Below are 26,889 nucleotides of genomic sequence, written 5' to 3'. Positions count from 1 at the left end.
TACACTCGAAAAAACTATTCCTACTCGTACTGGATTATAATGTTCAGTACGGAGTATTCCTGAGTTGTCATATACTTCAAATACACCCTCCTTCCTTAGGAAATATGTTATATGAGAAATAATATGTCGGTTAATGTAAGCAGAGGTTAGTTTTGCAGGTTAATCCATCGACCACAAATATGTTTGTTACGATTTTGTTAGTTCCTACGTTTTAAAACCATTTGATTGGTTGCTTAACGTTAAATAGAAATGTATTATTATCTCAAAAAAAAAAAAAACCTTTGATTACCAATAATTATCTTCAGAATCTGATTCTCTCAGTGTAATTATTTTTCACCTGCTGCTGGCAGATGCCAACTGCTTCTGCTGACATTTCTCCAGCTGAGACCGTGTGCCTCAGCTTTAATCAAAATTGTTTCATGAATTGTTCAGTTGTTCCAACTGTCAAATAAAGTTTTGACGCCCTCTTTTCGGAAAACTCCGGGCAATTAAAATACTTTTGGCAGTCACTTGCTTATTTCGTTGCCTTCCGAAACTTCATGTTGACTGTTCTCTGCTGGTCTGGCTGCCAATTAGTTGGGCAATTTCGTCCATCACTCTTTGAGTGTCAAATAGGAGTGCAAATATTCAACATTAAATGGGAAAATTAATTTATTTACTTTCGTCTTTCATTGCAGTTGGTAAAACAGTTTGTTAGAACGCGAACTTCGCAATGGCAACTCAACTGGGCGAGTTTTGAAAGTAAGTTAAGCTTCAACTGTATCTTTAGTATACGAGTTTGTTAAAACCGCTAGCAGTTTGTACCAAAATTAAAAATAGAAATGAAAGCTATAATTCATTCTAAGAATTAGGCATTTTTTATTGGTCAAATGTTTTTTGTAACATTTTTGTATTCGAGATCGTTAGTGGTTGATCTATTTCGCCGAGTATTGAATCACTTACTTATAGACAGGTCGGCACAAAATATTTTCAACAGGACATAATTGCACTGGTTAGCAACTTGTTATGAACACGAATTACACAGTGAAGCCTCCATTGCGATGAACCAGTAGCTGCGTGTTAATTGAATAATACGTGGAATCGGTGTCGACTCCATTCCCATCCCATGAGAGTCCCGTGCAGCGCAGGGAAGCCACAAACCCTAATTTCCACTGATTGGTTTATTCCTCGTCCACGTTCCATCCGCCATTGGCTGACTCTCTGCCCGCGGCTCACGGATGGATTTCATTAGATTACCACATTTTCACCTGGCCCGCAGTCTAATGACCACCTATGAGTGCGCCGCTAATGTGGCAACAGAACGCCCAAGGGACGCGGGCTGTGTTCCTCCCTTGTTGGCCGTGATTGAAATGGGTCAATCGCTAAACGGCCTGAAATGTGTCAAATGGCCCGAAGACAGCTGCATCAGCCAGTTGCAGCTACCAGAAGCTGCCACTTCAATAGCTGGCTAATAAACGCGACCACATTCTGGCTCGAACCAAAGGCACTCAACCGAAAGCCACTCGACCACCTGTTTTACCTGCACTTGTTTTGGCCAAAAGAGAGCGAGAGAGCACTGTGGTGAGTTGGCCGGAGCACCCGGCGATCGTCTGGGTGGTGAGTTTGACCTGCACCAACCTGGCCAAAACCCGACTTTCGGCCAGCAGCTACTTTCTACGGTCTTCAGTTGTTTGAGCAGCCCCGAAGCGAGCGGTGCGAGTGCTGCTCTTCCGACAGATAGAATCCAATCCGCAACGTATCCAAACGTATCCGAACGCGAGTGCACGTAATTGGAGCAAGCGGATCGCCCGTTAATTGCTGGCGACGGTAATTGCAGGCCGCCGCATACCTGCCAACTGCTTGAGGTGTTCCCCGTTCGTTAATGTGTCAATTGATTGATTGGCCCGCGACCCGTGATTGACGCGCGTTTCACTCACCGCGATGCTCTCGAAGAAGCGCTGGTGGAAGATCCGGCTGCTGCAGGTGGGCAAGCAGGACCAGTCGAGGAACTACCGGGACATCGTCAATCTGAGCGAGTGCTCCTCGGTGCTGGCCAACACGGCCACCACAATTAGCGACAGCTCCACCACCACCGCCAGCAGCGGCAGTCCCACCCGCCACCGGAGCTGCGACAGCCTCTCCAAGAGCTCCCAGGCGGAGGCGGGCAAGCTCTTCCCCCGGAACATGCCCAGCATACGGCGGAGTCGCCGCAGGGCTGTGTCCGCGGAAAGGGAGCGCCTGGCTAGCCGGGGGCGGCTGGAGGAGCAGGTGCAGCCACCGAAAATGCCGCAGATAGGGGCTGGACAGCAGTCCCGGCTATCGACGGTGACCAAGCTGACGCCCAGGAAGCAGAGTGGCAAGTCCACGTGCTCCAAGAGCAGGAGCAATCCCCCCGCGAAGTGCATCATTAAGTCGGCAGTGCGAGCCAAGACCAAGCCAAAGGCCACGATCACCCTGGCACCCTACGAAATAGCCCTGGAGCTGCCCAACGAATCCCCAGCTCCCACTTTGGCCATGGCAGTGGCCCAGTCATCCGGTTGCGTGCAGAGGAAGCTGAGCAGCGAGGAGCAGTTTCACTCCTCGGGTATCTCCTGCAACGGGGAGACCGACGACGACGTGGAGGTGGCCATGCTGACCGGCAGCCTGACGCCCTCCCAGATAGCCAGGATCCAGGGGCAGCAGCTCCTGCCCTTTGGCGACCTGAGAAACCTGAACCGCTGCCGCAACAGGAACGCCGTTTGGCTGAATCCCAAGGATACGGAGCAGCTCCTCGAGGTAGACAGGAGCAGGAGCGGGAGCAGCAGGGAGGCCCACTGCTACTTCAACAAGGCCATTGCTGACGATATCCAGCTTAGCGATATTGAAGAACAATTGGCCAGGTTTGATGGCCACTCAAAGAGGCCGCCAGCGCCGGCAGCGACAGCTTCCAAAACGTAAGTCTCCACCGGCTATCTCTAATGGCCATAACTCTCGGCGATAACTGGGCGGGGAAATCGGAGCTGGCGGCGGGAATGTGGCCAACTAATTTGAAATCCATTTGATGAGCTTTGCGTTTTCCAATTTAAGTGACTATAAAACGGGCGACGTAGTCGGCAGTTTACGGCCCAATTTGATGACTGCTTAATAGCTTTATATGAGCCGTATCCCTGGTCCGAAGTGAGCAGCAGTTGGGTTCTGGAGGATTCGTTTTCTAATCACTAGAATCATAGTTTATGGTTCCTCGAATGAAATGGGCTATCCAAAGTTTTAGACAAGGCCCACATTAAAGTGGGTTGGCAGGCTGACAGCTTTATAGATTTCTGACTTGCGTTGCGTTAATAATATTGGAAGTGTAATTTAATACCTTTTAGCTGCCGTTGAAAATGTGGGTCTGCCACTTTCTACCAATGTTGTTTTACAACTATTGAAAGAGCAATACGAAGGCCAAACAATTTACCGACTACTATTGCAACTGCTTGAATGATAATAAACTAGTGGACAATTGTGCTGTCTTTCGCCCTTTGGTTTGCAGTTTTGGGATTGCAAAGTGAATGTGGAATTAATCCTACAATATTCACACACTGAAAATTCACACACTAAAATTTAAATAAGTGGATCAGCTCATTCACGACTCTTGTTTGTCTTCATTGCTATTTCCACCACTGATTAGATTTTACATTGTTTTCGATAAATTCAATTGAGATCAGATCTTAAGGAATGCATCATTCCTTCTTGGCGGCGTATAAATAGAGCGGAGTTTTAATTTTCACCTGATCAACAGCCGTTGTATCTACGCGTATCAGTTTCAATTGTGCTGAAAGTGCAAATCCTACAGGTCGCCCTCGAATAATGGCACAAATAATCCGCCATAAGAGGCTCTGTCAGCTGGAGGCGACTTTCTGGGCTCGCTAAGAAGGTGTTATTAATGCTCGACTATTTGCAAAACTGGCACCGGAAAGTTATTTATCATTTTAGTGGCCAGCACGTGCTCCTCCTTCGCTCCTTAGCTCCTTGGCTCCTTCTGTCGAGTTTTGTTAACCGCAAAATGAATTGCATGCAGCTAAGTGGCAACAGCAGTGGTTAAATAAAGCTGGCAGCAGCCCATCCTCCCGAGGTCCTTCTCCTCCGCTCGCCCGTCACCTTGTGTTTGCATCCTGCAGCCTCATAAATTCCATCCGTCGACTTCATAAATTGAGTTCTCTTTGCCGCCTGACTGAGTGCCCCTCATTGGAAGGTATTCTGTATCTTTCAGATCTTTCAGATCTTCGGCATCTTTGCCATCTCTGCCATCTCTGCCTTGCCATCTTTTGTATTCCCTGCATTCCGCTTGCAGACTTCATTTGCATGGACTTCTGTTCATAAATCTACGCAAACTGTTAATTAGATTTTGTTTTGGGTGCAGCCATAAATATTGCTGGAAAGAGTGAGCCATCAGTTCCTCGAACAGAACTTTGTAATTTGAGACGCACATGCACATCCACGTCCAGATCCACATCCAGATCCACATCCTTGCGACCCATTCACAATCAGGGGGCTATTAAATACGCAGTTTAAATAAACCAAGCCCAATATTGACTGGCGGCTACTTAAAGCATAATTAAGCGCCTGGCGGCCGAACACTTTGCATAGGAATCTCAACAATAAAGTAAATAAGTGGGGTCCGCCGGCGGCCCTCTTTTTCCGGCCTGGCTAATTGAAGTTGGCCAGAAGGGGCTAGCAAGGGGCTAGTCCATGGACCACCCGAGGGGTCCAGTCCGCACTTATCGGTTTACGATTTGCTTTGATTTCAGAAAGAGCTACGCATTTGATTTTAATTGCATTCGATGTGCGCAGTAGTTGGGAGTGGAATGGATTGGAGTTGGAGCGAAAGCCTTTTGGCCGTGATATATGGCATTTTAATTGAAATGGCAAAAGGCCCACAATCGCGAAGGGCAGGGAAGGGGCCTGGTCAGGAACGTCCGGGCCATAATCTGACTTTAACTGATTCGCGGACACATCAAGTAACGCCCCTTCAGTGCTCAGCGCTTCGGTGAAGTGGAGCTGATTTTCTTTGGCCTTTCTTTGGCACACAAATTTTCAAATTATTTTTTTCGCGGGGCGTTTTGGCCAATTTCGCTGGCTGTCAGCGAACGAAGCCAAGCAAACCCAACAGTCGCTCTCCAGAAAATGAAAACCCCAAGATGTGTGACACAATCCCAGGCCCAAATGTTGTATAAGAAATGCTGAGTCTTTGTCTCAAAGTGGCTGGGCAGTCAGAACGCTCGTTTTATTGATTCAACACCTAATCGTGAATCCATAAAACGCATTAACAAAAACAAGATTTACAAGTGAATGGGGAAGAAGACAGAAGAGTTGATTGATTTCGCCTCGAGTTGGGGGAAACTCAATTTATAATCTATAAGTGGCGGCTCGCAGGAGGGGAAGTTAGGCATTTTGTAAGCAGAAAATGTGTTTATGAAATAAAATCGAAAACCGCAAGTAAAATTAGCCAAACAAGCCGTGGGCCAAAGGGGAAGGGAAGGCTGGCCAAATTGAAGGGCGTTTCTTGGCAAGCTCATTATATTTCCTGTTCTGCCGGCCGATTTTGATTATCTTTTCTCCGCGGATGCCCCGTGCGGATATGAACGGATCTGAGGAGCTCCGCATCAGGATGGAGTCAATTTAGTGGCCACAAGTCAGAGGTTGCTGTTTGGGAGCGTGTGTGAGCCAAGTAAAGTGTTCTGGCCACGATCGGGACGCGGCCAAGTCGATAACCAGTTTGCCGCATTACGGCGTTTAATTTCGTAATTTACGTTTAATTGAAAGCGGAGGAGAGCGGAGGAGCAGCCCGTGTAATTAATTTAATGGCCATCGCTTTGTTGGCCAAACACAGGTGGGAAGGCAGCATAAAGGCCGTTTTGTGCTGTCATGCCCCTTACAAATCGTTGCCAAATTGTGGCAACTTGGGTCTAGACCTGGACAATCACCAAGTGGAATTGCCGAGATCTCCAGTCGCCCACACAAAGCATTGATTTCCAGGCGAGCTCTAAAAATACAAACTTTAGAAATTGCCATCAATCAGACGGCGGTGGCTTAATGAGAACCGAATGCAAATCGAGCCAAGTAGCAAACTGGCACAAATGTCACTTGGCCGAAAAGCTTGTGAAAGTGTCTGGCCGAATCGCCGATCGCTGGAATTCAAGTTGATAATCGTGATTCGCCTGAAATATTTAAGCCACTCCAGCGTCGCGATTTCCGCAAATTAATTTCGCCCCCATCTGCGCGGCTCTATGCGGAGAAAGCCGGCTCGCAGATGGATGCATTCCGACTCCGCCGATTCCAGATAGCAATTTGCTGAAAAACACGTGTTGTCAGCCTGGCACATCCACCTACGGCAGATCCACATCGGAAAAATGAATAATTTAAAGCTTAACGGGGCTATTAAAGCGCTTGCCATTACGGAGGAGCTGATCTAAGGTGTCCAAGATGAGATTAGGCAGAAGGGCGGAAGACCCGGAATAGATCAAATCGTTTTTCCCAGTGCAACGAGATGGGACGTGAGTGGGGTCAACTCGAACACAATCGTCAGCATCAATCCGCACATGTCGCGCCGCCTACGCGACTGGAAGCGTTAATGAGACGCCGCTGGGCTCTTGGCCATGGCCAAGACTAGCCCTGCAATGGCAACTGATAAATTGGAGCCAGCTCCTAACGGATCTGTGGATCTGTGGATCTGCGGATCTGCGGATCTGTGGATATATGCCCGTGGACGTTCTCCGCCCAGACGCTCTAACAAGATCCTGTTCGCGGCCTCGGCCATTCTGGCTTCATTAGCAGAGGCAGTAAAAGTCGGCAGTGGGGCTTTCGCACTTGGCCAATTTCCCTCTCTGCGGCAGCCAAAGACCAGAATGCGGACCGGACTGGATGCTTGCTTCCTGGTTGCACCCAAGTGCATTAGTCTAATGCGAACTTGGTCTTGGCCATTGGACTCGGTTGGCTGTGTGGCTGTTGCTTGTGGCAGTGTCAAGTCGCTTGGACACTCAGGCCAAACATTTGATGGCTTAATTGCGCATTTTAGCAGATACACATGAATGCGCCTAGGAAATGCTGGGGACTTGACAGTGCACTGAGCGAAATAATAAATGGGAGAAGCTTACATTTAGAGGCCTCTCACTTTGATGGCAGGCCATCAATCCATTTTAGCACTGCCTTAAATTACGTTGAAGCTCAGAACTAGCCCCAGTTTCGTATCTATAGGAAAGTGGTCCAGTTTCTAGCGGTGTATTCTGTCGTGGGGCCTAAGGAGGCTCCTCAGCGATGCACCACACAACTTTATTTTGACAGGCGGCGATTAGAAGACGACTTTCCCAGCCGTCCAGCCCACCGCCCCTTGCTGCTGCTGCTCCTTTGTTAATTGAAATGTTGTTGTTGTCTGCTGATGCAGATGCTGATTCCGATGTTTGTTTGCTCAGCCTCCGTCCCTGTCCCACACCGTTCACCGTATCGCCGTCTCCCTCCCTGTCGCCTGTCTGTCAGATGCTTGTTGCTTTTGTCAGTTGTCATGTTCTGAGCGGGGACCTACACGATTTTGACATTGGTATGGCGATTGCCATTACAGTTACAGTTAGCCATGTTTGTCCGTTTGTCCGTAAGTCCCCCTGTCCGCTTGTCCGCTTGTCCGTAAGTCCGCAAGTCCGCCTGTCCGCTTGTTTCACGAAGGAAGTCTCGGCGGCTGATCAAACGCATGCAAAGATAATCCATTTACGCCCCAATGGGACTCCAATTGGAAATGGAAAATTGGAAATTGAAAACTCGTAGTGCGTGAGAAAACAGTTCAGCGTTTTGAGCCCATGTATGCTATGTATGCCATCATTAATTATGGGACCAAACATCCTTTCGGCCTTTTGCTGATCAGCGGAGCAGAGAGCCGAACCAGAGCGGTCATAGGCGGCTGCACTTGCTCCACCACTGCGGTCACGGCCAGCTGAATCAGTGGCACCAGGCGACTCGAGCGGGTGAGCGCAGTGCGCTGCAACCGCAGGAACGGCAACAACTCCGCCCGAGGGAGTGTTTGGACTGTTGCATTATTTTCGGTAATTGCTTTTGGCCATCCCGGGTTGTCGTTGCCGAAACTAGATTCCCACGTTCCAACAGGCGAGCCAGAAGTCCCAGAGACCTGCCCACCTGTTGGCCGTCCATCCATTCAGCCATTCAGCCATTCATCCATCTTTTGGAACGCTGCTCGCGTTTCACGCTCGGTTGGATTTGCTTGGCTGTCATACGAACACAGACAATAAGTTGTACTCTGTTTTTTGTTTGGCTGGGTTCTTTGTTCTGCCTTCTTTGAGCTCCTCCAATTTCAGGGGGCTTCTCCGAAAAGAGTCTTGGGCCGCGTCAATTATTTCGTAGGATTTTAACGCACTTTAATTTAATCAACTTACTGTGCCCTCTCCGATTCCCAAATGTAATCTCTGCTTTGATGTGCCTTAATTTGATGGGAGAGACGCGAAGAGATTGTTGCCAAGAAAGCAATTACATTTATCACCGGCTTCAATCATCATCATCATCATTAAGCGGAGCACACCAAATTAGAGGAGATATTTAATTTATGTCTAAGACCTGTGGGAGCCTCGTATCATTGGCAAGTAATCTTTGTGCCAGGAATTCACAGCTAACTAAATGGTTCAATTGTATGCTGGGAACGAGACCAAAACAACGGAACCCGTCAAATATCGGATACATATGGAGCTTTAAAAACACATGAAAGTCCGGCAACAGAGTAGCATTTTGTCAGGGAAATCAATAAGCCCACAAAAACCTGGCCATCAACTCGGCAGCCTAATGAAGCCAGCCTACCAGTTGGCCATAAGTATTGAAAAATACCTCCGGCAGACGCAAAAAGAGCGAACAAGTAGCGAACGAATACACGAGGCGAATTACAGAAGAAGAACAACATTTTGCATAAATTAGAGCGAGCCATGCAACATGGAAATCGCTGAAACGTGTCCAATGTTGTTGACAGCGTGGCAAGAAGGACGTTGGAAGGCTGGAGAAGCTGCATAAAATTAAGCAAAAGCTGTTAATGACGAGCGCGAATCAAACTCGGCTCAAACCCGACTCAAACCTGCCTTGAGTGGAGTTGGGCTTCGCCCCACATGCAACCAGCCACCAGCCACCAGCCACCAGCCACCAGCCACCAGCAACATGCAACATGCAATGCCGCGACATTAGCGGCAGCAGCATCAGCAACTTGCTCCCAAATCGCAACTGCCAGTGTGGGCTGGCCCATTCCTCTTTTCGCCCCTGCGAATAATTATGCATCTTAGCCGCTGCTGAAAACGAAGATCCAGATGCTCTTGTTTGACTTGGCCATCTACACCAGGGAGTGGCATCCGCTGAAGGGGGTTTCGGGGGCTCAGGACTCCCCGAAAGGAATTTAGTAACTACTTATTTCAGTTTAACTCCCTTGTATTCCCTTGGCACAATCAACACGCGTATCATCTGGAAATAGATTGTGGAACTGCCCCATTTCCAAGTTCCCCCGAAAATATCTCGCGCCTACGCTCCTGCCTCATTGCTTATGGCTTATCACTGGCCGGGTTCTGGAGTGGCGAATAACGTGTACCGCCTAACGGTAACGCTGCACTAAATCACCAGGCGGTACTTAGATAGGCGTTGCAGCACACACACACACACAGAAATCCGCGGAACTCGTGCAACGGGCCCGACTGGCCCCCAAGCCCGGCATAGACCCAATCCCAGAGCCAGTGGTGTCCCCGTCCAGGTCCCGATTCCAGCTGGCTCCAGGTGGGGCTCGAGCGGCAGACAGGGCCACAAAATGTGCTCATGCTCGGACAAAAAGCCATAAAGAAAGCGAAGAAGCTGAGGGAAAACCAGTCAAAACGCATAAAATGCTGAGCGACAGCAACACGTGCAACATACGAGTATGACGCGATTGCATGTACGGCTTTTTGTTTGGCTTACGGCCCGGTTTCGTATCCGATGGATTGCAGTTGGGGCTTTGGGTATTCGTGTGACGTAAAGGCAGTCAAACGCGCAGTTTAACCCGAAACTCCGCTGCATGGGGGCATAAATTGCGGCATTCCGCGTCGTTTGGGAGTCGTTCGGGCCAGACAATGGAACACGCAACGCAACAAGGTCACGAGTTGGGGGGCCAATGAACGAGATTTCGAAATGTGCCCTACCCGGAATGCCCCGCATGGCCACGCCCCCTGGCCAGATATAAATGGGATGCTCGATCGGTGATTGCAGATCGGAGAACGCAGATCTGAGATCGAAGATCGTGTGCTGGTCATGGATAATCAAGCATTACTAGGCCTAATACACGGCTTAACCCGGCCGAGACGGCGTTTATCTTTCGGCCAATTGTGAAAGTAATTCAATGCGGATTGGCTGCCCGGCTCTTTTCAATTATTAAGAATTGCATGTTACGTATTAATGTCGATTCCTGGCGCTGCTGCCTCAATTGCTCCGTTCTGTGTCGTAGTGCATTTAGCATTTCCCAGAATAGGAGCCCCATTGGAAGAAACGGGTTTCGGGGCATCTGAGCTGAGCGAGGCCCAAATGATTTTGAACCAGTTACGTGTTCCTGCTGCGGCTTTTTCTGGGGAAACTGCGTGTCTAAAATTTAATGAAATCGTGGAAACACAAAGACTGCGGCAATCTGCGGAGCGAATAGAAATGCCATCGATACTGTGGTGTTGCACATAATTGAGATATTATTACGGCTGCAGTTGGCATTTGTGCAACCCAAAACGTGATGAAATTGCTAAAACAGAAGTCCGTTAATAAGCAGCGAATGGGATGGATGGTATTAGATCAGCTCGCAGCTCGGCTTTTTAAATGGGTTTGGGGTTATTACTAAGGGCCAAATCATTGTATTGAAAAGCAGTTTCCTTTATATTTACCAGTCATTTATCAAACTTACAAGCTTACAACTCGGGTGACCGCATTTAATTCCCAAAAGTGTCTTCAAAATACCGAAAATGACGCCGACTTCTCGGTGTTGGCCAAGCCAAAAGCAAAGAGACCGGATTGACAGTTGTGGATCGCTCGGCCATTTTCAACCGATCGGAGTGCCAAACAATTTACTTTTAATTATCCTCAGACGTGCGCAATTGCGACGGGCCATCAAGGAAATGACAGACATCAAGCCAAATAAACTCAAAATCTTCTTAACCCAAATTTATGTATATGTCCAGGCCGCCATCCGTAGTTGGCCAAGCGGCATTTTAGCGTATTTTTCGTACTTTGCGCCTCGCGAGGTGGCGTTTGCTGCAGAAATCGCATGCAGCCGTGTGGAAAACAGTCAACAGAAACCTGTTGGCCGAAAAAAGAAAACCGAAATCCGGAACGCGTCTAGGCCGAAAAGTGGCATGTTCCATATGCGGCAGCTGGAGCTGCGATTTGAACCGATCTGATCTGGCGTGGCTCTTTGTCTTTTGGCCCTGCGCTTGCCGCTGTTTTCCGCTACCAAAGTCAATCGCCAGTTACCAATTCATCGGGTGACAGATTACGCCCTGGCCGGCGGCAGTTGGCTCTGGGTTAGAAAGTACCCTGTGATCGATCAACTTTTGGCACCGAACCTATCCGCAAAGCAAATGAAATTTGCATTGGCAGCCGCAAAGAAAGAGAAGAGTGGCCGAAACTTTCTCCCAACCAACAGCAAAGCAACCTTATGGAGGTGCTAATGGCTCCTGGTCATCCGTGTGGTACTAATGCGCACATGGAGAGTAGCTAATGCACCTTCATGCCACCAAAACCTCTTCAGCCATTCAGTGGCATTCGGTGGCATTCACTTTCTGTGGGCTCAGCTTCATTAGCAGAAGGCTAAGCTCCGATTGTGATGAGATCTGTTCGATTTGCATAAAACAGCGGGTCGCTTTCGGTGGAATGGCAAATTGGTTGGGGCTTCTTCTCACGTTGATTAGTAAATAAAAATGCTGGCAGGCCTAATGGCTCCGTGTGGCTGTTATTCATGCTCCGAATGTTGTGCAATTCGATATGCAGGGCAAACGTTTAATATTTCACACAGCACTCACAGTCGCTCACCTCCGAGCCAAACAAATGACTTTAATTGCCACACAATCACATGAGGTAGGAAGGCCCAAATGGGCCGCAACATGACCAGGAATCTGTCGGCCGTCTCTGCTTGGCTGCATAATCGCGCGGCGTGCCACAAACCGAGTGAAAGTACCGCAGAAAGCGGCGCGGAGAAGATTCCACTGTGGCCAGCGGTCAGGCGAGTGGCAGCAAATCTTATGACGGCAGCTCGGACTCGGGGTTTCATCAGATTTGATTGGACAACTGCACGCATGCAGCTGCGCCGTAATTGCGCCTAAAAGTCATTCGAAATACCTGCGGGCTCTCAAAACGAATACTATTCCGCTAGTCCAGCCGGCTAATTGCAGATGAGTCGCGCAGATGGATTCGGCAACGATTTGGGGCATAATAGACGGCATGGCATTCCGCACACGAAGTTCTCGGGAAGCAGATTTATATGGTGCTGCCAAAACTAATCAGCATCAGATCTGAGTTCAGCTGCTTAGCGAATTTAATCAGGTTATCATGAAACAAAGTCTGTAAATTTGTATTCCCACCACGCCCAGGTGTAAACTAATCGAAATGCATGGCGTATTAACTTTACAGTTCAGTCTCGCTTTCTTTTGACCAGCTTTAACCACTCAGAAAACTAGAAACCATATCCAATGATTGTTTCGTAAGCTGGGCAGCTCATAATGCTTTCCCTCTCGTTTTTTATCTTCTGCAGCACCCAGGCCAACCCAGTCATCGGAAAATTCAAGCCCACGCCCGCACCCCGCTCCTCCGGCAACATGCAGCAGGCACCGCAGCAGCATCCGCAGCAGCATCCGCAGCAGCATCCGCAGCAGCAGCATCCGCCCAGCAGCAGCTACTACACGCAGACCGAAAGCGAGCTGCTGCAGATTGAGGCGGGCGGCACGGGCCTGACCTTCGCCGCCCACTCGCAACGCCCCGAGTCGGCGGTCAGCCAGGTGGCATCCACCGCCCACCTGGACGTGCCCTCGGCCGCCTCCAGCGGCAGCGGGGGCAGCGGGGGCAGTGCAGTCAGTGGGGGCAGTGGCGGAGCCCCGGAATCAGCGGGTCGCTTCGTGTCCCCGCTGCAGCGCCGCCACTGCCAGCCGCCCAGCCACCTGCCGCTGAACTCGGTGGCCTCCCCGCTCCGCACCGCCGGCTACAAGTCGGCGGCGGCGGTCGCGGGTCACGGCTTCCACCACAGCCACCACCAGCAGCTGGACTTCCAGCGGAACTCGCAGTCGGACGACGACAGCGGCTGCGCCCTCGAGGAGTACACTTGGGTGCCGCCGGGTCTACGGCCCGACCAGGTAAGAAAACCTCCGGCAAAAGTGGCAGACTGCAAGAAAACTGGGTTATATCCACAGCTCAAATTTACGCGCAAGTTATTGCTCATTCTTGTCTTCATAAAACACAAACTTATTTTTTTGAGTGTTTGCACCCAACCAAGCCCAGTATCTTCAGCACGATGATGAGTAGCTTACATGTGTTCCGATTTGTCGCAACAAATTAAGTGAAATCTCGGGCGAGGTGGTTGCCTTTTGGGGCCGCTGGCAGCTCTTGCTTTCCATCGATTTTCCACGGTCTCCCCATCGGATTCCCAAGTCAAAACCAAAACCAAATCCAGTTCAGGTCTGGTCGTTGGCCAGTTGAGCGCTTAAGGAAATCGGTTGGACACCACTTTAATTTCACGCTGAAAAAACCGAAAATTATCGCTCCCGAATCGCCATCGGTATTTGTATCTGGCGGACAGCGAAAGCGTTTTGTAATTAAATTGCCGATACATTTGGCGGCAATTAGAGCTTGAAATGCCTGTCGATATTTTTCGGGCGGAGGCTTACATAAAAGCGCCTGGGAAAAGCCGAAGTCGGCCTGCACTTTTCCTTTTCCTCGATTCATTTTTCTCATGAGCATTGCGACACGATTTTGTGGGCCAAATTCAACACATCCCACAGCAGTAAGCTTGCAGTAAGCTTAATCGGAAGCTAATCCAACCTTCCGCCTTGCATTTTCCACTTCCAGGTCCGCTTGTACTTCAGTCAACTGCCGGACGACAAAGTGCCCTACGTCAACAGTCCCGGCGAAAAGTATCGCGTCAAGCAGTTGCTGCACCAGCTGCCGCCGCAAGATAACGAAGTGAGTATTGGCCAAAGACAGCACATTGGTTCTGGCCTGGCTAAAACCAACTGGCCGCTTCCAAACTGGTTGAACAGCAACATCAGTTGTAAAGGGATGGGCACTACTTAAATATATATTCATTTTTGCTTTCCGGATATATCTTTGATGTAATCTTTTTTGCGATACTTTATTTAACGGATGCCATCTGCATTAGGATTACTATGAAATGAGTAGAAGAAGAGTATTTTGTAGAGGAGGAAGCGGAGTATTAATTAAATTACAAATCCAAGTTAACTTATTCCAAGTTTTTTAAACACTGTATTTCTAAAGTGCTTGCTGAAAAAGAAGTTCGGGCATCTCGTTGTGACAAAATTTATAATTACCCCGGTGCGGGCATTGAGTGTAGAACATAAAGAGCCCGCCTCAAAAGGCCCGGCGAGATTAAAAACTTGCCACCGCCTTTTGAGTTGGCTTAATTAAAATTCAGGAACCCCGAAGCTGACTTCCTGCTAACTTTTTTCGTCCATGTCTACGTGTCTGTTGCAGGTGCGCTACTGCCACTCGCTCAGCGACGAGGAGCGCAAGGAGCTGCGCATCTTCTCGGCCCAAAGGAAGCGGGAGGCCCTCGGCCGCGGAGCGGTCCGTCTGCTGTCCGACGAGCGACCCTGCAAGGGGGTAAGTTTGGAACCAACTTTTACTGCCCCTTTCCGCCCCTTTTGCGCCCCTCCCGCGCACATAATTGTTGCAGAAATTTGCATTTTATTATGAAGATGAGGAGTCGTTTCGATTTCATTTGTGCCCGGGCGGGCGAAGTTTTGCGCCAGAGATTCCTTCTTGGCCCGCTCGCAAAGCGGGGAAAAATTGACAATGGCCCGGAAAAACAATGGAATCAGAGGGTACGGGATGCGGGGTGCGGGGTGCAGGTGCTGGGCGGCCGGTGTTGGCAACTTTCAAACGTCTCGAAGTAAAAGATGACAAAAAGATTTCATTAAGTACACTTTCAGCTGGCGCAGGGCGAGGGAAATGAAATGTTGCAAAAACAATTGCGCTGACTTGGCTCTGACAACATAAAGGCTAAGAGAGTCGCAGTGGCAGCTTTTCTCCTTTTCCACAGTTTTCCTCGCGCGAAACCGAATGGAGTGGCCGACCAAAGACGCAATGAAATGGCATTCAAGCACAATGGCAGTGGCATAAAGCAGTGGCACCCACAGTGCCTCCTGCGTCTTTTCGCAGTCTGGACTGGTCTGGGAAATTTGCATTGTTATGACCTGCTAGTCGGAGGACCTGCTCCACTCCACTTCCTCCACTGCCACCAGTTGGAGTTGGTCATCGTCAGCTTCGCACTTTTCCGGCTGATAGTTGGCAGCTCGATTTTATTGTGCTCACACTCGCCCGCCACTCGTAAAACTTATTAAAAACTTTGTGCCGCATGCTGCGTGTCTGGGAACTGGCCGGATCCTCTCTGGCCGCTCTGGAACCTCGATCCGTCGGTCTGGTCCTTGGATCCGTCTGCTACGTGCCCCGCCGAATGAGAACCCGCCGGATTGGGACTAGCCCGGAGTCGTGTGCGTGCGTCTGATTTCATGTGGCATGTCCAAATTGGCAGACGACTCGGGTTTATTATGACTCTGCCCCGAGGTCGGAGTTCATTAGAGTCCCGAATAATCAGTGTGAACCTGGCGGAAACTTTGCCAAACTTATGCACACGACTATAGCCACGTTGGATTACTTTGAAATATCTAATAGAGTGGCATTTGGCTACCTTCACTGTTAGAATTATTAATGAATAGAATTTATTGGCTAAATATATGCATTTAAAAATGGAAATTAAGACATACATATATGTGTATATGAAGGAAGGAAAAATCCATGGAATCGCGTGGGCGTTTTCGCCAAACTTTCCACTTCGTTGCCATGTGGAATCTGATAAGCTTTAGAGGAATTCGAAAATCGGAGCCATCCCCAGTCGGAAAAAGTGCTTAAAATTCACAGACCATAACTGACTTGCTAAACGGACGTTAAAATGCGAACAAAGGCCTCAGCCCGGAGTCACCCCATTGAATGGCGTGGAAAGCATGGGGAAATTATTAGGGAAAATTTATGAAAACGTTCAATGATCCTGAATCCTGAATCCCGTATCCTGAATCCACAAGGGCAGGAAGCCTTGGCAGTCAGTCGAGCGTAAGTGAGTAGCAAACGTGTGTCACATCCAACTGGCAATGATTTTGGCCAAAAATAATGGAATCGAGCGGCGGAAGGAGGGGCGCTCTTTTTGACAGATTTTCCGCACGAACAGCAACGAGCGGAAGCTGAAGTTTTGACAAGGATGTGACACTAAAGGTCGTCCTGGCAACAATGAAATAATTACAAGAAAGGCTGTCTCAGACTCGGCACTTTACAGCAAGAAATACATGTAGAGAAAAAACTGGAATGGCTTCAGTAATTCTCAGAGTTTGTACCAATTAAATTAAGTTCATTTTGATTAAGAGTCGTACCTGACCTTTCATTTATTTGCTGTCCTGTTGACTAGTAGCATGAAAAGTGTAGCTGAATTTTGCTCAGTGCAGCTAGGTGGCAGGAGCATAGCAACAAAAACAACCAGCAACGAAGGTAAAGCGCAGTGGCTGTTGAGCGAAAAGTTTATGTACTGAAAAGGGCATGATAACGAGCGTCATTAATAATTTGAGTTGCTTTTTGGGGGAGATTGCTGGTGGGTCTGTCGCGGGATTGGGCAGGACACTGTCTTGCCCGCCTGTCTGCCGCTCCGGATCCCGAGTGGGATTAGTCCGGACTCGAAATGGGTTAGCAAGGACTCTCCTCGCCGCCCGCCCCCGGGTCATTCGAGTTCAGCTAGGTGCTGCGATGGCTCCGCCGGCAACAATTTGTCAATAGCATAATTGTCTGGCGCAGAGTGCCTGCAAACAAGCGGCAGCCAACAGCCAACAGCCAACTGGGATTAATTGGATTGATAAGATAAATGAGCAGCGATTGCTGTTATTTACATGACATTTAGCCGGGCTGGCAGTCCCATGAAAAATGTCATTTTAAGTGCACAGATTTCACAGACAAACTAATCAATGGCCTAGGAACATCCATTGGTTGGATGCGGGGAATGGGACCGGGACCTGGGATCCATGGTCCTTGGAACTTTAGCACTTTGTGCCCACCGCAGAAACTACTTAAAGAGCTGCCTGCGGGTAAAGTTTTTTGCAGAGTTTCTGGGGTTAGCCACGCCAGAGTGCAAGGACAATTCCATTCCGCCCTCAATGCGTCATTAGCTCGGTGGAAGGAAGGGGGGAACTGCCTAATTAAAGTGTGTCCTGCGCAGCTCCGAGGTTTCGAGGTTGCGAGGTTTTTATGATTTTCGTGGCCCGAGGCGATAAATTTTTGGAGCTGCCAAACAATTAACGACGCATAGAGGGAGCCACTTACGCCCCGGGAAATTATCAACCGCGCGCAGTCAGGACCCCGGCTATTCGCCTGTCAATGCTTAATGGCTTGCAAAAGTAAATGCTGATTGCGGCAACTCGGTGGAGCAAGTGGGTCCAGGACGGGCGCCTCGCCCGCGCCGAGGTTTAATAGCCTGGAAAGTTAAGCAGCTCCTTCTCCAGGATGCTGGCTGACTGGCAACGGCAATGGCAACGGCAATGGCATTGGCACTGGGGGTCCTGGTTCCCGAATCCTTTGCGGTGGCTCTGTGGTGGGGCTGCATAATTTGCCTGCGCCAGAAACCGCCAAACCCAAAAACGGAGACGGCGTGGAGCCGTCTGCAGAAGTGTCTGAAATGAGGGTGCGAATTGGCAGGGAACTAGGGTTGCTTCGGTTCCTAGGAGCTGCATGTGTCGCTTCCTGGGTGATTCTGCATATATTAAGGCGGACGGGCTAATTGCTTTATGCCGGAGAAGCTGCAGACAGGTGTGAATTGAGTAAACCAAATAGAGCAAACGAGGAATTTAAAAGTAAAAGCAAAATAAAAAGCTTCATTTAAAGGTTTTTCCTAGCTGAATTGGCTTAGTTTTAATTTATTATAATTAATAAAATTAGTTCATTGTCGCCCTGCATACTGCAATCATATTATTATATAGTAATATGATAGTAATAATACCCGTATATGAGTGAAATATTAATCTATTGAGCACACCCTCACTTTTAAAGCTTCGCTACATAAATAGTTTTTGGGCTGGAAAACCGACAAATATCTACTAAATACAACAGAATACACATAGTTTCTTGGTAGATTGAGGTGGCATTTCTAATAAAAGGTGTTTTCTAGACTCTCAGTTGTGTAGCTATAAGTTGATATACCCATTTCAGCATAGGCGAGCACTTAGTTTGGAATTATCCCTCTCGACGGTTTGACCTCCGAGCGAACTCAATTAGATCCTTAATTTAGGGACACAAAAACGTCACCGGCATTGGCCGTGGTTGCGAACCCTTTTGGGCGAAACGAGTTCATTATGCGAGCGCGTTTAAATTTAACGAGTCTCGAGCTGCGTGGCTTGCCAGGAGTCATTAAAAGCGGCACTTCCTGCCCGCACTGCTCAGTTTTCAGTTTTCAGCTTTTAGTTTTCAGTTTCCAGAAATTTCCCAGCAGCCAGCTCCACTTAAAGCGTTTCCTTATCCGCAGAGGAGCACTTCTGGGGAGGAAGGAGGAGGAGGAGGAGCACACGGGGCTGACACGGACACATGGCCGGCAGCTATTTTTGCATGATTTCCGCCTTGGAAAATTCGAGGGGGAACCGCAGAGCAGGACTCGAGCCAGGACTTTTCTGGCTGGCGGCTTTTCCTGGTCGCTTTTCCCAGTTGTGGGGCGTTGAGCTTAAGCGTTTTATTACCGTTATTTAGCATTTATAGTCGCTTAAATATTTCTGCCCCGCCAGCAACCAGACGCTGCAGATTTTTATCGCTCGCAGAACTTGAGCATATTCCTCCCGTTCGTACGATTCACCTAACTCACTCCCGCTATTCCCCTCCTGCCCGCTGTCTCCTTTCAGTGCGAGGAGCCTTTGTCCGGCGGTGACATCGTGGTCTTCGCCCAGCGGCTGGGCGCCCAGTTGTGCTGGCATCCGGGCTGCTTTGTGTGCAGCGTCTGCAAGGAGCTGCTGGTGGACCTCATCTACTTCCAGCGGGACGGGAACCTCTACTGCGGTCGGCACCACGCCGAAACCCAGAAGCCGCGCTGCTCCGCCTGCGATGAGGTGAGTACTCTTAAAATTTCTGGGCAAGTCGGTAAGGAAATGTGGCAGGAAGCCACAATGTTTAACTTCTGCGGCAGAGAACTTAAAGCATTTTACGTGCTAGGCCGTCCAGTGTGAATCCTCCTCGCTAACAAGACGCTATCCGCCTGTTCTCCTCTGCTTCCAGATCATCTTCTCGGACGAGTGCACGGAGGCGGAGGGCAGGACGTGGCACATGAAGCACTTCGCCTGCCAGGAGTGCGAGCACCAGCTGGGCGGGCAGCGGTACATCATGCGCGAGGGCAAACCGTACTGTCTGGCCTGCTTCGACACGATGTTCGCCGAGTACTGCGACTACTGCGGGGAGGTGATCGGCGTGGACCAGGGCCAGATGAGCCACGACGGGCAGCACTGGCATGCGACGGACCAGTGCTTCAGCTGCTGCACCTGCCGCTGCTCGCTGCTGGGGCGGCCCTTCCTGCCCCGGAGAGGCACCATCTACTGCTCCATCGCCTGCAGCAAGGGTGAGCCGCCCACGCCGTCGGATACGAGTTCGGGTCCACAGCTGAGACCCACTCACCGGGCTTCCACCTCCAGCCAAATAGCTAGATCCCCGCGCAGAGGGGGAGAGCGGGAGCGGGATCCGGGTCGGAAGGCCCACCATGGTCACCCCAAGGCCACGGGCAGTGCCGGCGATCTGCTCGAGCGACAGGAGAGGCAGCGCATGGAGGCCGCTGGAGTGGCAGATCTGCTGCTCGGAGGAGGGGTTCCCGGCATGCCACGTCCGGCCCATCCACCGCCCATTGACCTCACCGAGCTGGGCATCAGCCTGGACAACATTTGTGCCGGCGACAAGTCCATCTTCGGAGACACCCAGACTCTGACCAACTCCATGCCGGACATGCTGCTCTCCAAGGCAGACGACTCACACAGTTACCAGAGCATCGACAAGATCAACCTGAACTCGCCCAGCAACTCCGATCTGACGCAGAGCACCCAGGAACTGGCCAACGAGCTGGAGCTGGACAACGAGCCGGTGCGGGAGCTGCCCCACGATGGCTACGAGCAGCTCTTTGCCAACAATCGCAATCAGGAGCACCCGGCCGAAGAGGAAGTGGACGACGAGCAGCTGGACAACCGGCCGTTGAAGGAGGTGCGCTTCCACAGCGTCCAGGACACCATGTCGCGCTCCAAGAGCTACACGGATAACTCCAATGCGCGGCGGCGGAGGAGGCGTCGCAACCAGTCGCGCAGCTCCTCGGAGATGCAGATCAACCAGACGAACCTCCGCCTGCACAACGCCCAAACACAGGTGGGAACGACGCCCCTCAACCTGCTGAACAACCTGGACAACTGCGACGTGGCCAGCATCTGCTCCACCTGCTCCTCCAGCTCCTCAAGCGACATGGACGACTACGTGTACCGCCTGCCTGCGCGGAAACACTACGGCGGAGTACGAGTAGCCTACGTGCCCAATGATGCGCTGGCCTACGAGCGCAAGAAGAAGATGGCCCAGGACTCGACCCTCGCCCCCGGAGGAGGCGCTGCATCCGTGGGCGGCGCACCGGCGATCCTGCATGAGAGCAAGAACTGCACGATTTCCTGACCACCCCCCATGCTGCCGCCGCCGCCCTTCAACCTGAGCAGCTACTACATCCTGGACACGATCCTGGAGGAGCAGAGTCTGATGCTGCCGGAGAAGAAGCCCGGCTGCCTGCGGAGAGTGTGGAACTTCTTCGGACTGGGCAAGCCCCGCCACTCCAACTCCCAGCACAGCAGCAACGGAAGGCTGTACAGCGTGTAGCTGTGGAATGAGGTTTAAGAGTGGAGTTTTTAGCACGGTTGCCAACTGAGGGAAGAACCCCAACAAAAAAAGATTGGTTCTGGACTTGAAGTAAGTCTGGGTTAATGTTTAAAAATGTATATAGGGATGGGATGACCCGCGGTTTTAACTATATACTTGTATTGAATGGCAACCGTGGCTGTAAATAACATATCGTCATGTATAATACACTTAATAAGAAGGAACATATGAGATCAGAGATGAGAGAAATCGTTGTACAAAGCTGAAACTATATCATATTTGCATATTCATATACACATGCCCAGTCGGGGGCATTACCGTAGGTTTAAGTTTTTCTAGAGCTAGACTAGGCGAACAAAACAAACGAAAAGTAGAGACCACAATCATCACAATCAACGAACAATAAACTCCAGCGAAATCCTATCGATGGCCAACAAAAGAATCTCCGAAAGAGTGAAAGTATCTTAGCCAAACGTGCAATAATTTAAAATGGCATCGCAGAACGCTAAATAAACTTCCAAACTTCCAGCAAAGCGAAACACAGATATGTGAAGCCATTAGCATTTGCCACATTTGCGGTTTCTTTTCTTTCTTTGGACATTTTGTTAATCAAATCGAATTGAAGATTCTTTTGTTCGCGAGCCAAGCATTTATGTAATTTGCGTGCTTTCTCCGCGGCGCGAAAGGAAATTGTTATATAAAAGCTTGTGTCCAGAATACTTTTGTAACCAACCAGTGAGAGTTAAACGAAACTTATTTCTAAGCTATGCTATATCAACAAGTGTGTATGGAAACATAATCAAAAGTAAAATATATGTCTGTGTATTTTATTCTTAACAATTGATCCGTCTTTTAATTAACCGATTCTCGGGGAACCTACTGCAGCAGTAATCCGGACTTCCACAAATCCTGGCAATGTAAATTCAGAAGAAGTCTGAAATCTCGCTAGGTAAAGGGTATCTGATAGTCGAGGAACCCGTCTGTAGCGTTCTCTCTCGTTTTATCGTATAACATGAGGAGCTTTCGATTTACATCCTATTTACATCCTATTTACGTAACACCAACTGCATCCAGAATCCGATCGTAGGAATTATATTGAAGCCACGTGCCGATTAAAGGGTATTTGATAGTCGAGGAACCCGTCTGTAGCGTTCTCTCTCGCTTTTTCGTATAACTTGATGAGCTTTCGACTTACATCCTATTTGCGTAACACCAACTGCATCCAGAATCCGGTCGTTGGAATTATGTTGACGCCACGTGCCGATTAAAGGGTATCTGATGGTCGAGGAACCCGTCTGTAGCTTTCTCTCGTTTTATCGTATAACATGATGAGCTTTCGACTTACATCCTATTCACGTAACACCAACTGCATCCAGAATCCGGTCGAGGGAATTATATTGAAGCCGCGTGCCGATTCCCATAGATCCTTGGTGGTTTTTGGTGAAGCCTCAATCTTGTAATTTAGCATGAGATTGTACAGCATGCCCTTGGCCTGCATCAGAGCATAGCGATTTCCTGAAAAATAGAAGATAGATTTCAATGTAATGCAATAGGTCCTTGGTTTCAGTCACCAATGCAGCTGCGGGGTCCGACCCCAAATGGCAAATAAGTGTAGGGTATCAAATCGCCTTTTCGCCTCCCGCTAAATCGCTCTGGATCAAACCTCCTGGGTTGCGGAAAGAAGCGTTCATCCCAGTGCAACCCAGAGATGGGAATGCTTATATTATCCCCTGCCTTAAACTCGAAGAGTTTGGTGCCTTCATCATCGGTGAGTGTGTAATCCTTGGAGCAGAGGCGGTCTGCTGCTGCGGAAAGAGTCCACTTGCGAAGCGACTCCGAAACGACCATGTCCATGTAGGTCATCTTCTGCACGGCGTCGTAATTGAGAGGTGCACCCTTTAGTGCCTCTTGGGTTTCCTTCACCTCTTCATATAAACGCTCCTGGATATCGGGATTGTGAAGCAGTTCGTACGTGGTGGTGCAGATCAGATTGGAGTTGTTTTCGAAGGCGGCGAAGAAGAAAATGAAGCACTGGGCAACGATCTCATCGTCGGTCCAGTTGTCCTCCGACTCCTTCTTGGCCTCCAACAGAAGCTGGATCATGTCGGGCCTGGTGATGTGGTGCTTCTCCCGGTACTGCATGGCATCCACCACCAGGCGAACAAAGTAATCCACCTTGGCGGAGTCGAAGATAGTCAGTTTGAAGAACTATTGGAAGGCACAGTTACAATTATGGTGAACTTCATTCGCTTCCAAGGTACCCACATTGAACACATTCGGTGCAAGTAGGCACACCATGAACTTAAGGAACGGCATGCCCCGTGAGAAGACCAGCGTTCGCCCGATCGTATGGAACTCATTCCCTGGGTCAACGAATGAGTTAACCTTTAGTCCGAAAGCCGTGGTGGCAATCACGTCGTTGGAGAGCTTGTTGCAAAGCACTTTCATGTCCAGCTCAAAAGCATTTTCACCTAAAGCAATAGGCTGGGAGGATCTCAGGTGCTCCAAGCACTCCGCGAAGCTCTCGTTCATCAGGGTGAACATCTTTCGCATCTTGGCCGCCGTGAAGACCGGGGTCAGGACGCTCCTCATGTTCTTCCAGTGCTGATCCCTCATCACATTGAGCATGTGGCTAACGAGACGTTCGTTCGGGATATTTAGTGGCTGGTGGTTGGGAAAGTGGTCAAAGGCCTTAACGCAGATCTCCCTAATCAGTTGGGGGTCGTTTATCTGGATCATTGGGGTGCGGAGGTTAAAGAGCCCTACTAGTTTGCTGGAATTTCACAAGATACATTGATATTTCACACACCGCAAATGATCCACTTACTGATGCCTAGTGCGATTATAGAACTCTGAAGTTTGTTTTTGGAATGAGGCCTTTTGCATGGCCGATGCAGCCATATTACCTACAAACGGGTACGGTTTCTCAAAGTATATGTTCCGCTTCTCGAAAGCCCTAAAGGTGCTAGTACTCCATTGGAGCAATAGCAAGCCGATGATAGCCAGGACGAGGAGTATTTCTACAAAAGCCATTTCTAGCACTTGGAGTGCTTACAGCGAACTGAAATTGGCGAGTGCTTTTTGTTACTATTATTTATTTAAATGGACCCACACATTGAAATCTTATCTTTTGCTCTCTCTGCTGTTTAAGTTGAGAACAGCTAGTGAGTACAAAGCTCCCATCGATTTGTTTACTTATATTCTTATCTAATAATTGTAGCTTTTTTCGGGTAAACAACTCAGTTCTTGCCTTGCCTTTCCCCTACCCATCATCAGCTAAGGTGTCATTGTAGGCACACTTGTCGTACTCGTACTTGATATCAGTAATTATAATAATCTTTTCCCCATAACTGATACATCTTTAAACTGCTTTGGGTGTGTAAGATTCAATCGCAATGAGTTAAATCCGGCTTTTGCGCCGCTCTATGATACTAAAGGTAATACTAGTCCTTCACTTGTACCTTTTAACGGAGAGATATTTTATTGTAGCTGCTTCATTTTCTTTCCACGCAACAAAGTTGCAGATTTATTTACTAGCTACCGGTATCTGGTAGTCGAGGCACCCTTTCTTGTTTTTTTACTCTTATTTATTGAGCTAGAACCGCAAGTTGATTAATTAATAGGTTCTTCCATATTTTATTTATTTGATATTAAATAGTGTGTGCACATAATAAGCAGAAAACATATACATATTTGTAAGCAACTAACCGATCAGTCAGCCTATTTTCGCGGCACCAAGTGCATCCAGAACCCGGACCTAGGAGTAAAGTTGAATCCACGCGCGGATCCCCACAGATCCTTTGTGGTCCTCGGAGACGCCTCGATCTTGTAATGCAGCAGCAGATTGTATAACATACCCTTGACCTGCATCAGGGCATATCGGTTTCCTGTAAAGAAAATGTTCATATTGAATCCTTGCTCCACATCCTAACACTTCGATTGACTGACCTATGCAGTTCCGGGGTCCCACGCCAAAGGGCAAGTAGGTGTAGGGCACTATGTCAGCCTTTCGCTCGTCGCTAAATCGCTCCGGGTCAAACTTTCTGGGTTCCGGGAAGTAGCGGTCATCCCAATGCAACCCAGAAATGGGTATGTTGACCCGGTCGCCTACTTTGAAGTCGAACAGCCTGGTGCCATCATCATCCGTGAGCGTGTAGTCCTTGGAGCACAAGCGATCGGTGGCGGCGGCCAGAGTCCACTTGCGAAGGGACTCGGAGATGACCATGTCCATGTAGGTCATCTTCTGCACGGCGTCGTAACTGAGAGGTGCACCCTTTAGTGCCTCTTGGGTTTCCTTCACCTCTTCATATAAACGCTCCTGGATATCGGGATTGTGGAGCAGTTCGTAGGCGGTGGTGCAGATCAGATTGGAGTTGTTTTCGAAGGCGGCGAAGAAGAAAATGAAGCACTGGGCAACGATCTCATCGTCGGTCCAGTTGTCCTCCGACTCCTTCTTGGCCTCCAACAGAAGCTGGATCATGTCGGGCCTGGTGATGTGGTGCTTCTCCCGGTACTGCATGGCATCCACCACCAGGCGAACAAAGTAATCCACCTTGGCGGAGTCGAAGATAGTAAGTTTGAAAAACTGAAAGGGGAAAAGCTCGAATATGTAATCTTCTCAGCGCACAACGAGTATTGGCAAGCTTACGCCAAAAATCTTGGGCACCAAGGAGGACAGCATGAACTTAAAGAACTGGAGTCCTCGGGAGAAGACCAGCGACTGCCCGATCTCGTAGAACTCATTTGCCGGGTTGTCGTACGAGTTCACCTTCAGTCCGAATGCGGTAGTGGCGATGATGTCGTTGGAGAGCTTGTTGCACAGTACCTTCATGTCTACCTCGAATCCCTTTCTGCCGGGAAGGCTTCCGCGAAGCTCTCGTTCATCAGGGTGAACATGTTGCGCATCTTGGCCGCCGTGAAGACCGGAGTGAGGGTGTTCCTCATGTGCTTCCACCGCTGGTCCCTCATCACGCTGAGCATGTCGTTGATCAGACGCTCGTTGGAGCTGATGAAGAGCTGGTGGTTGGGGAAGTGGTCGAAGTCCTTGACGCAGATCTTCTTGATCAGCTCCGGGTCGTTGAGCGTGATCATGGGGGTGCGCAGGTTGAAGAAGCCCACCAGCTTGCTGAAATTCGATGAGCAGTCTGTTAGATTCAATAGCTCGAGGACAGCCGCATAGCTACTCACTGTTCACGAGTGCGTTCGTAGAACTCGGTGAGTTGTTTCTGGAAGGAGGCCCGCTGCATGGCTGATGCACCTATATTACCCACAAAGGGGTACGGCTTTTCGAAGTATAGCTGCCTCTCCTCAAAGGTTTTGAAGGTGGCCGTGCTCCACTTGTAGATCAGATAACCGATGACCACAAGGGCCACACAAATTTCGAGGAGTACCATTTCTGGGCAATGAGCGTACTACCAACTGTTCCGTACACTGCAAACTGATTATCACAATTACCCGCCACGCCAATTTATACGGGCCACTGTCATATATACGTGTGTACGAATATGGTAAGCAGTATTTACGCTCTCGACAGGTTTCAAGCTTTTACTTAGCCAGGTTCTTAGCCTACTCAGACACAGAACACTTCGCTCTTAGCCCGCTGTCCCTGCAAAATCTACAGCAAACTGTTGTGCTTTGCACTTACGGATTTGTTTGTATCTACGAGTGTTTTAGAGACGCTCTGCTCTCCAAGAGTCTAATCAAATGCCTATATATACGGCAATCTAATCTGTGACATGGAATACCTACACAGGGCAACAAAATGTGAGTAAAGTCGCA

General features: G+C 49.3%; 3 protein-coding genes across 3 annotated transcripts; 1 reads left to right on the top strand and 2 right to left on the bottom strand.

The window, feature by feature from the left end:
* The first annotated feature begins 1,658 nt into the window (after window positions 1-1,658).
* On the top strand, window positions 1,659-21,951 carry LOC6542395 (protein espinas). Its single transcript, XM_001970633.3, has 6 exons — window positions 1,659-2,912; window positions 12,728-13,322; window positions 14,035-14,148; window positions 14,677-14,805; window positions 19,125-19,328; window positions 19,495-21,951. The coding sequence occupies exons 1-6, from the start codon at window positions 1,921-1,923 to the stop codon at window positions 20,911-20,913; spliced, it is 3,453 nt and encodes a 1,150-aa protein (XP_001970669.2). The 5' UTR covers window positions 1,659-1,920; the 3' UTR covers window positions 20,914-21,951.
* Window positions 21,920-24,194, bottom strand: LOC6542337 (cytochrome P450 9b1). The gene is made up of 5 exons (XM_001970631.3): window positions 23,939-24,194; window positions 23,377-23,884; window positions 22,683-23,319; window positions 22,457-22,626; window positions 21,920-22,386 (listed from the first exon to the last, which is right to left on the bottom strand). Exons 1-4 carry the CDS (start codon window positions 24,142-24,144, stop codon window positions 22,460-22,462), a joined length of 1,518 nt encoding a protein of 505 aa, XP_001970667.1. The 5' UTR covers window positions 24,145-24,194; the 3' UTR covers window positions 21,920-22,386; window positions 22,457-22,459.
* A 525-nt stretch (window positions 24,195-24,719) lies between these two features.
* Window positions 24,720-26,544, bottom strand: LOC6542348 (cytochrome P450 9b2). The gene is given in 5 exon segments (XM_001970630.3): window positions 24,720-24,998; window positions 25,060-25,696; window positions 25,760-25,968; window positions 25,971-26,236; window positions 26,299-26,544. Coding segments are annotated over 5 exon segments (1,485 nt in total). The 5' UTR covers window positions 26,505-26,544; the 3' UTR covers window positions 24,720-24,831.
* Between the last annotated feature and the right edge of the window lie 345 nt (window positions 26,545-26,889).

This window comes from Drosophila erecta, unplaced genomic scaffold, assembly GCF_003286155.1.
Source record: "Drosophila erecta strain 14021-0224.00,06,07 unplaced genomic scaffold, DereRS2 tig00000055-arrow-pilon, whole genome shotgun sequence".
Lineage (NCBI taxonomy): Eukaryota > Metazoa > Arthropoda > Insecta > Diptera > Drosophilidae > Drosophila > Drosophila erecta.
This window is presented reverse-complemented; position numbering and strand designations above follow the sequence as displayed.

Excerpts from the sequence above, each read along its gene's own strand:
- LOC6542395 (XM_001970633.3), top strand. The coding sequence starts at position 1,921 with ATGCTCTCGAAGAAGCGCTGGTGGAAGATCCGGCTGCTGCAGGTGGGC. Across the intron at positions 14,149-14,676 it reads TGCCGCCGCAAGATAACGAA|GTGCGCTACTGCCACTCGCT; the intron begins GTGAGTATTGGC and ends TGTCTGTTGCAG. Across the intron at positions 19,329-19,494 it reads GCTGCTCCGCCTGCGATGAG|ATCATCTTCTCGGACGAGTG; the intron begins GTGAGTACTCTT and ends CTCTGCTTCCAG.
- LOC6542337 (XM_001970631.3), bottom strand. The coding sequence starts at position 24,144 with ATGGCTTTTGTAGAAATACTCCTCGTCCTGGCTATCATCGGCTTGCTA. Across the intron at positions 23,885-23,938 it reads TATAATCGCACTAGGCATCA|CAAACTAGTAGGGCTCTTTA; the intron begins GTAAGTGGATCA and ends GTGAAATTCCAG. Across the intron at positions 23,320-23,376 it reads TTGCACCGAATGTGTTCAAT|TTCTTCAAACTGACTATCTT; the intron begins GTGGGTACCTTG and ends GCCTTCCAATAG.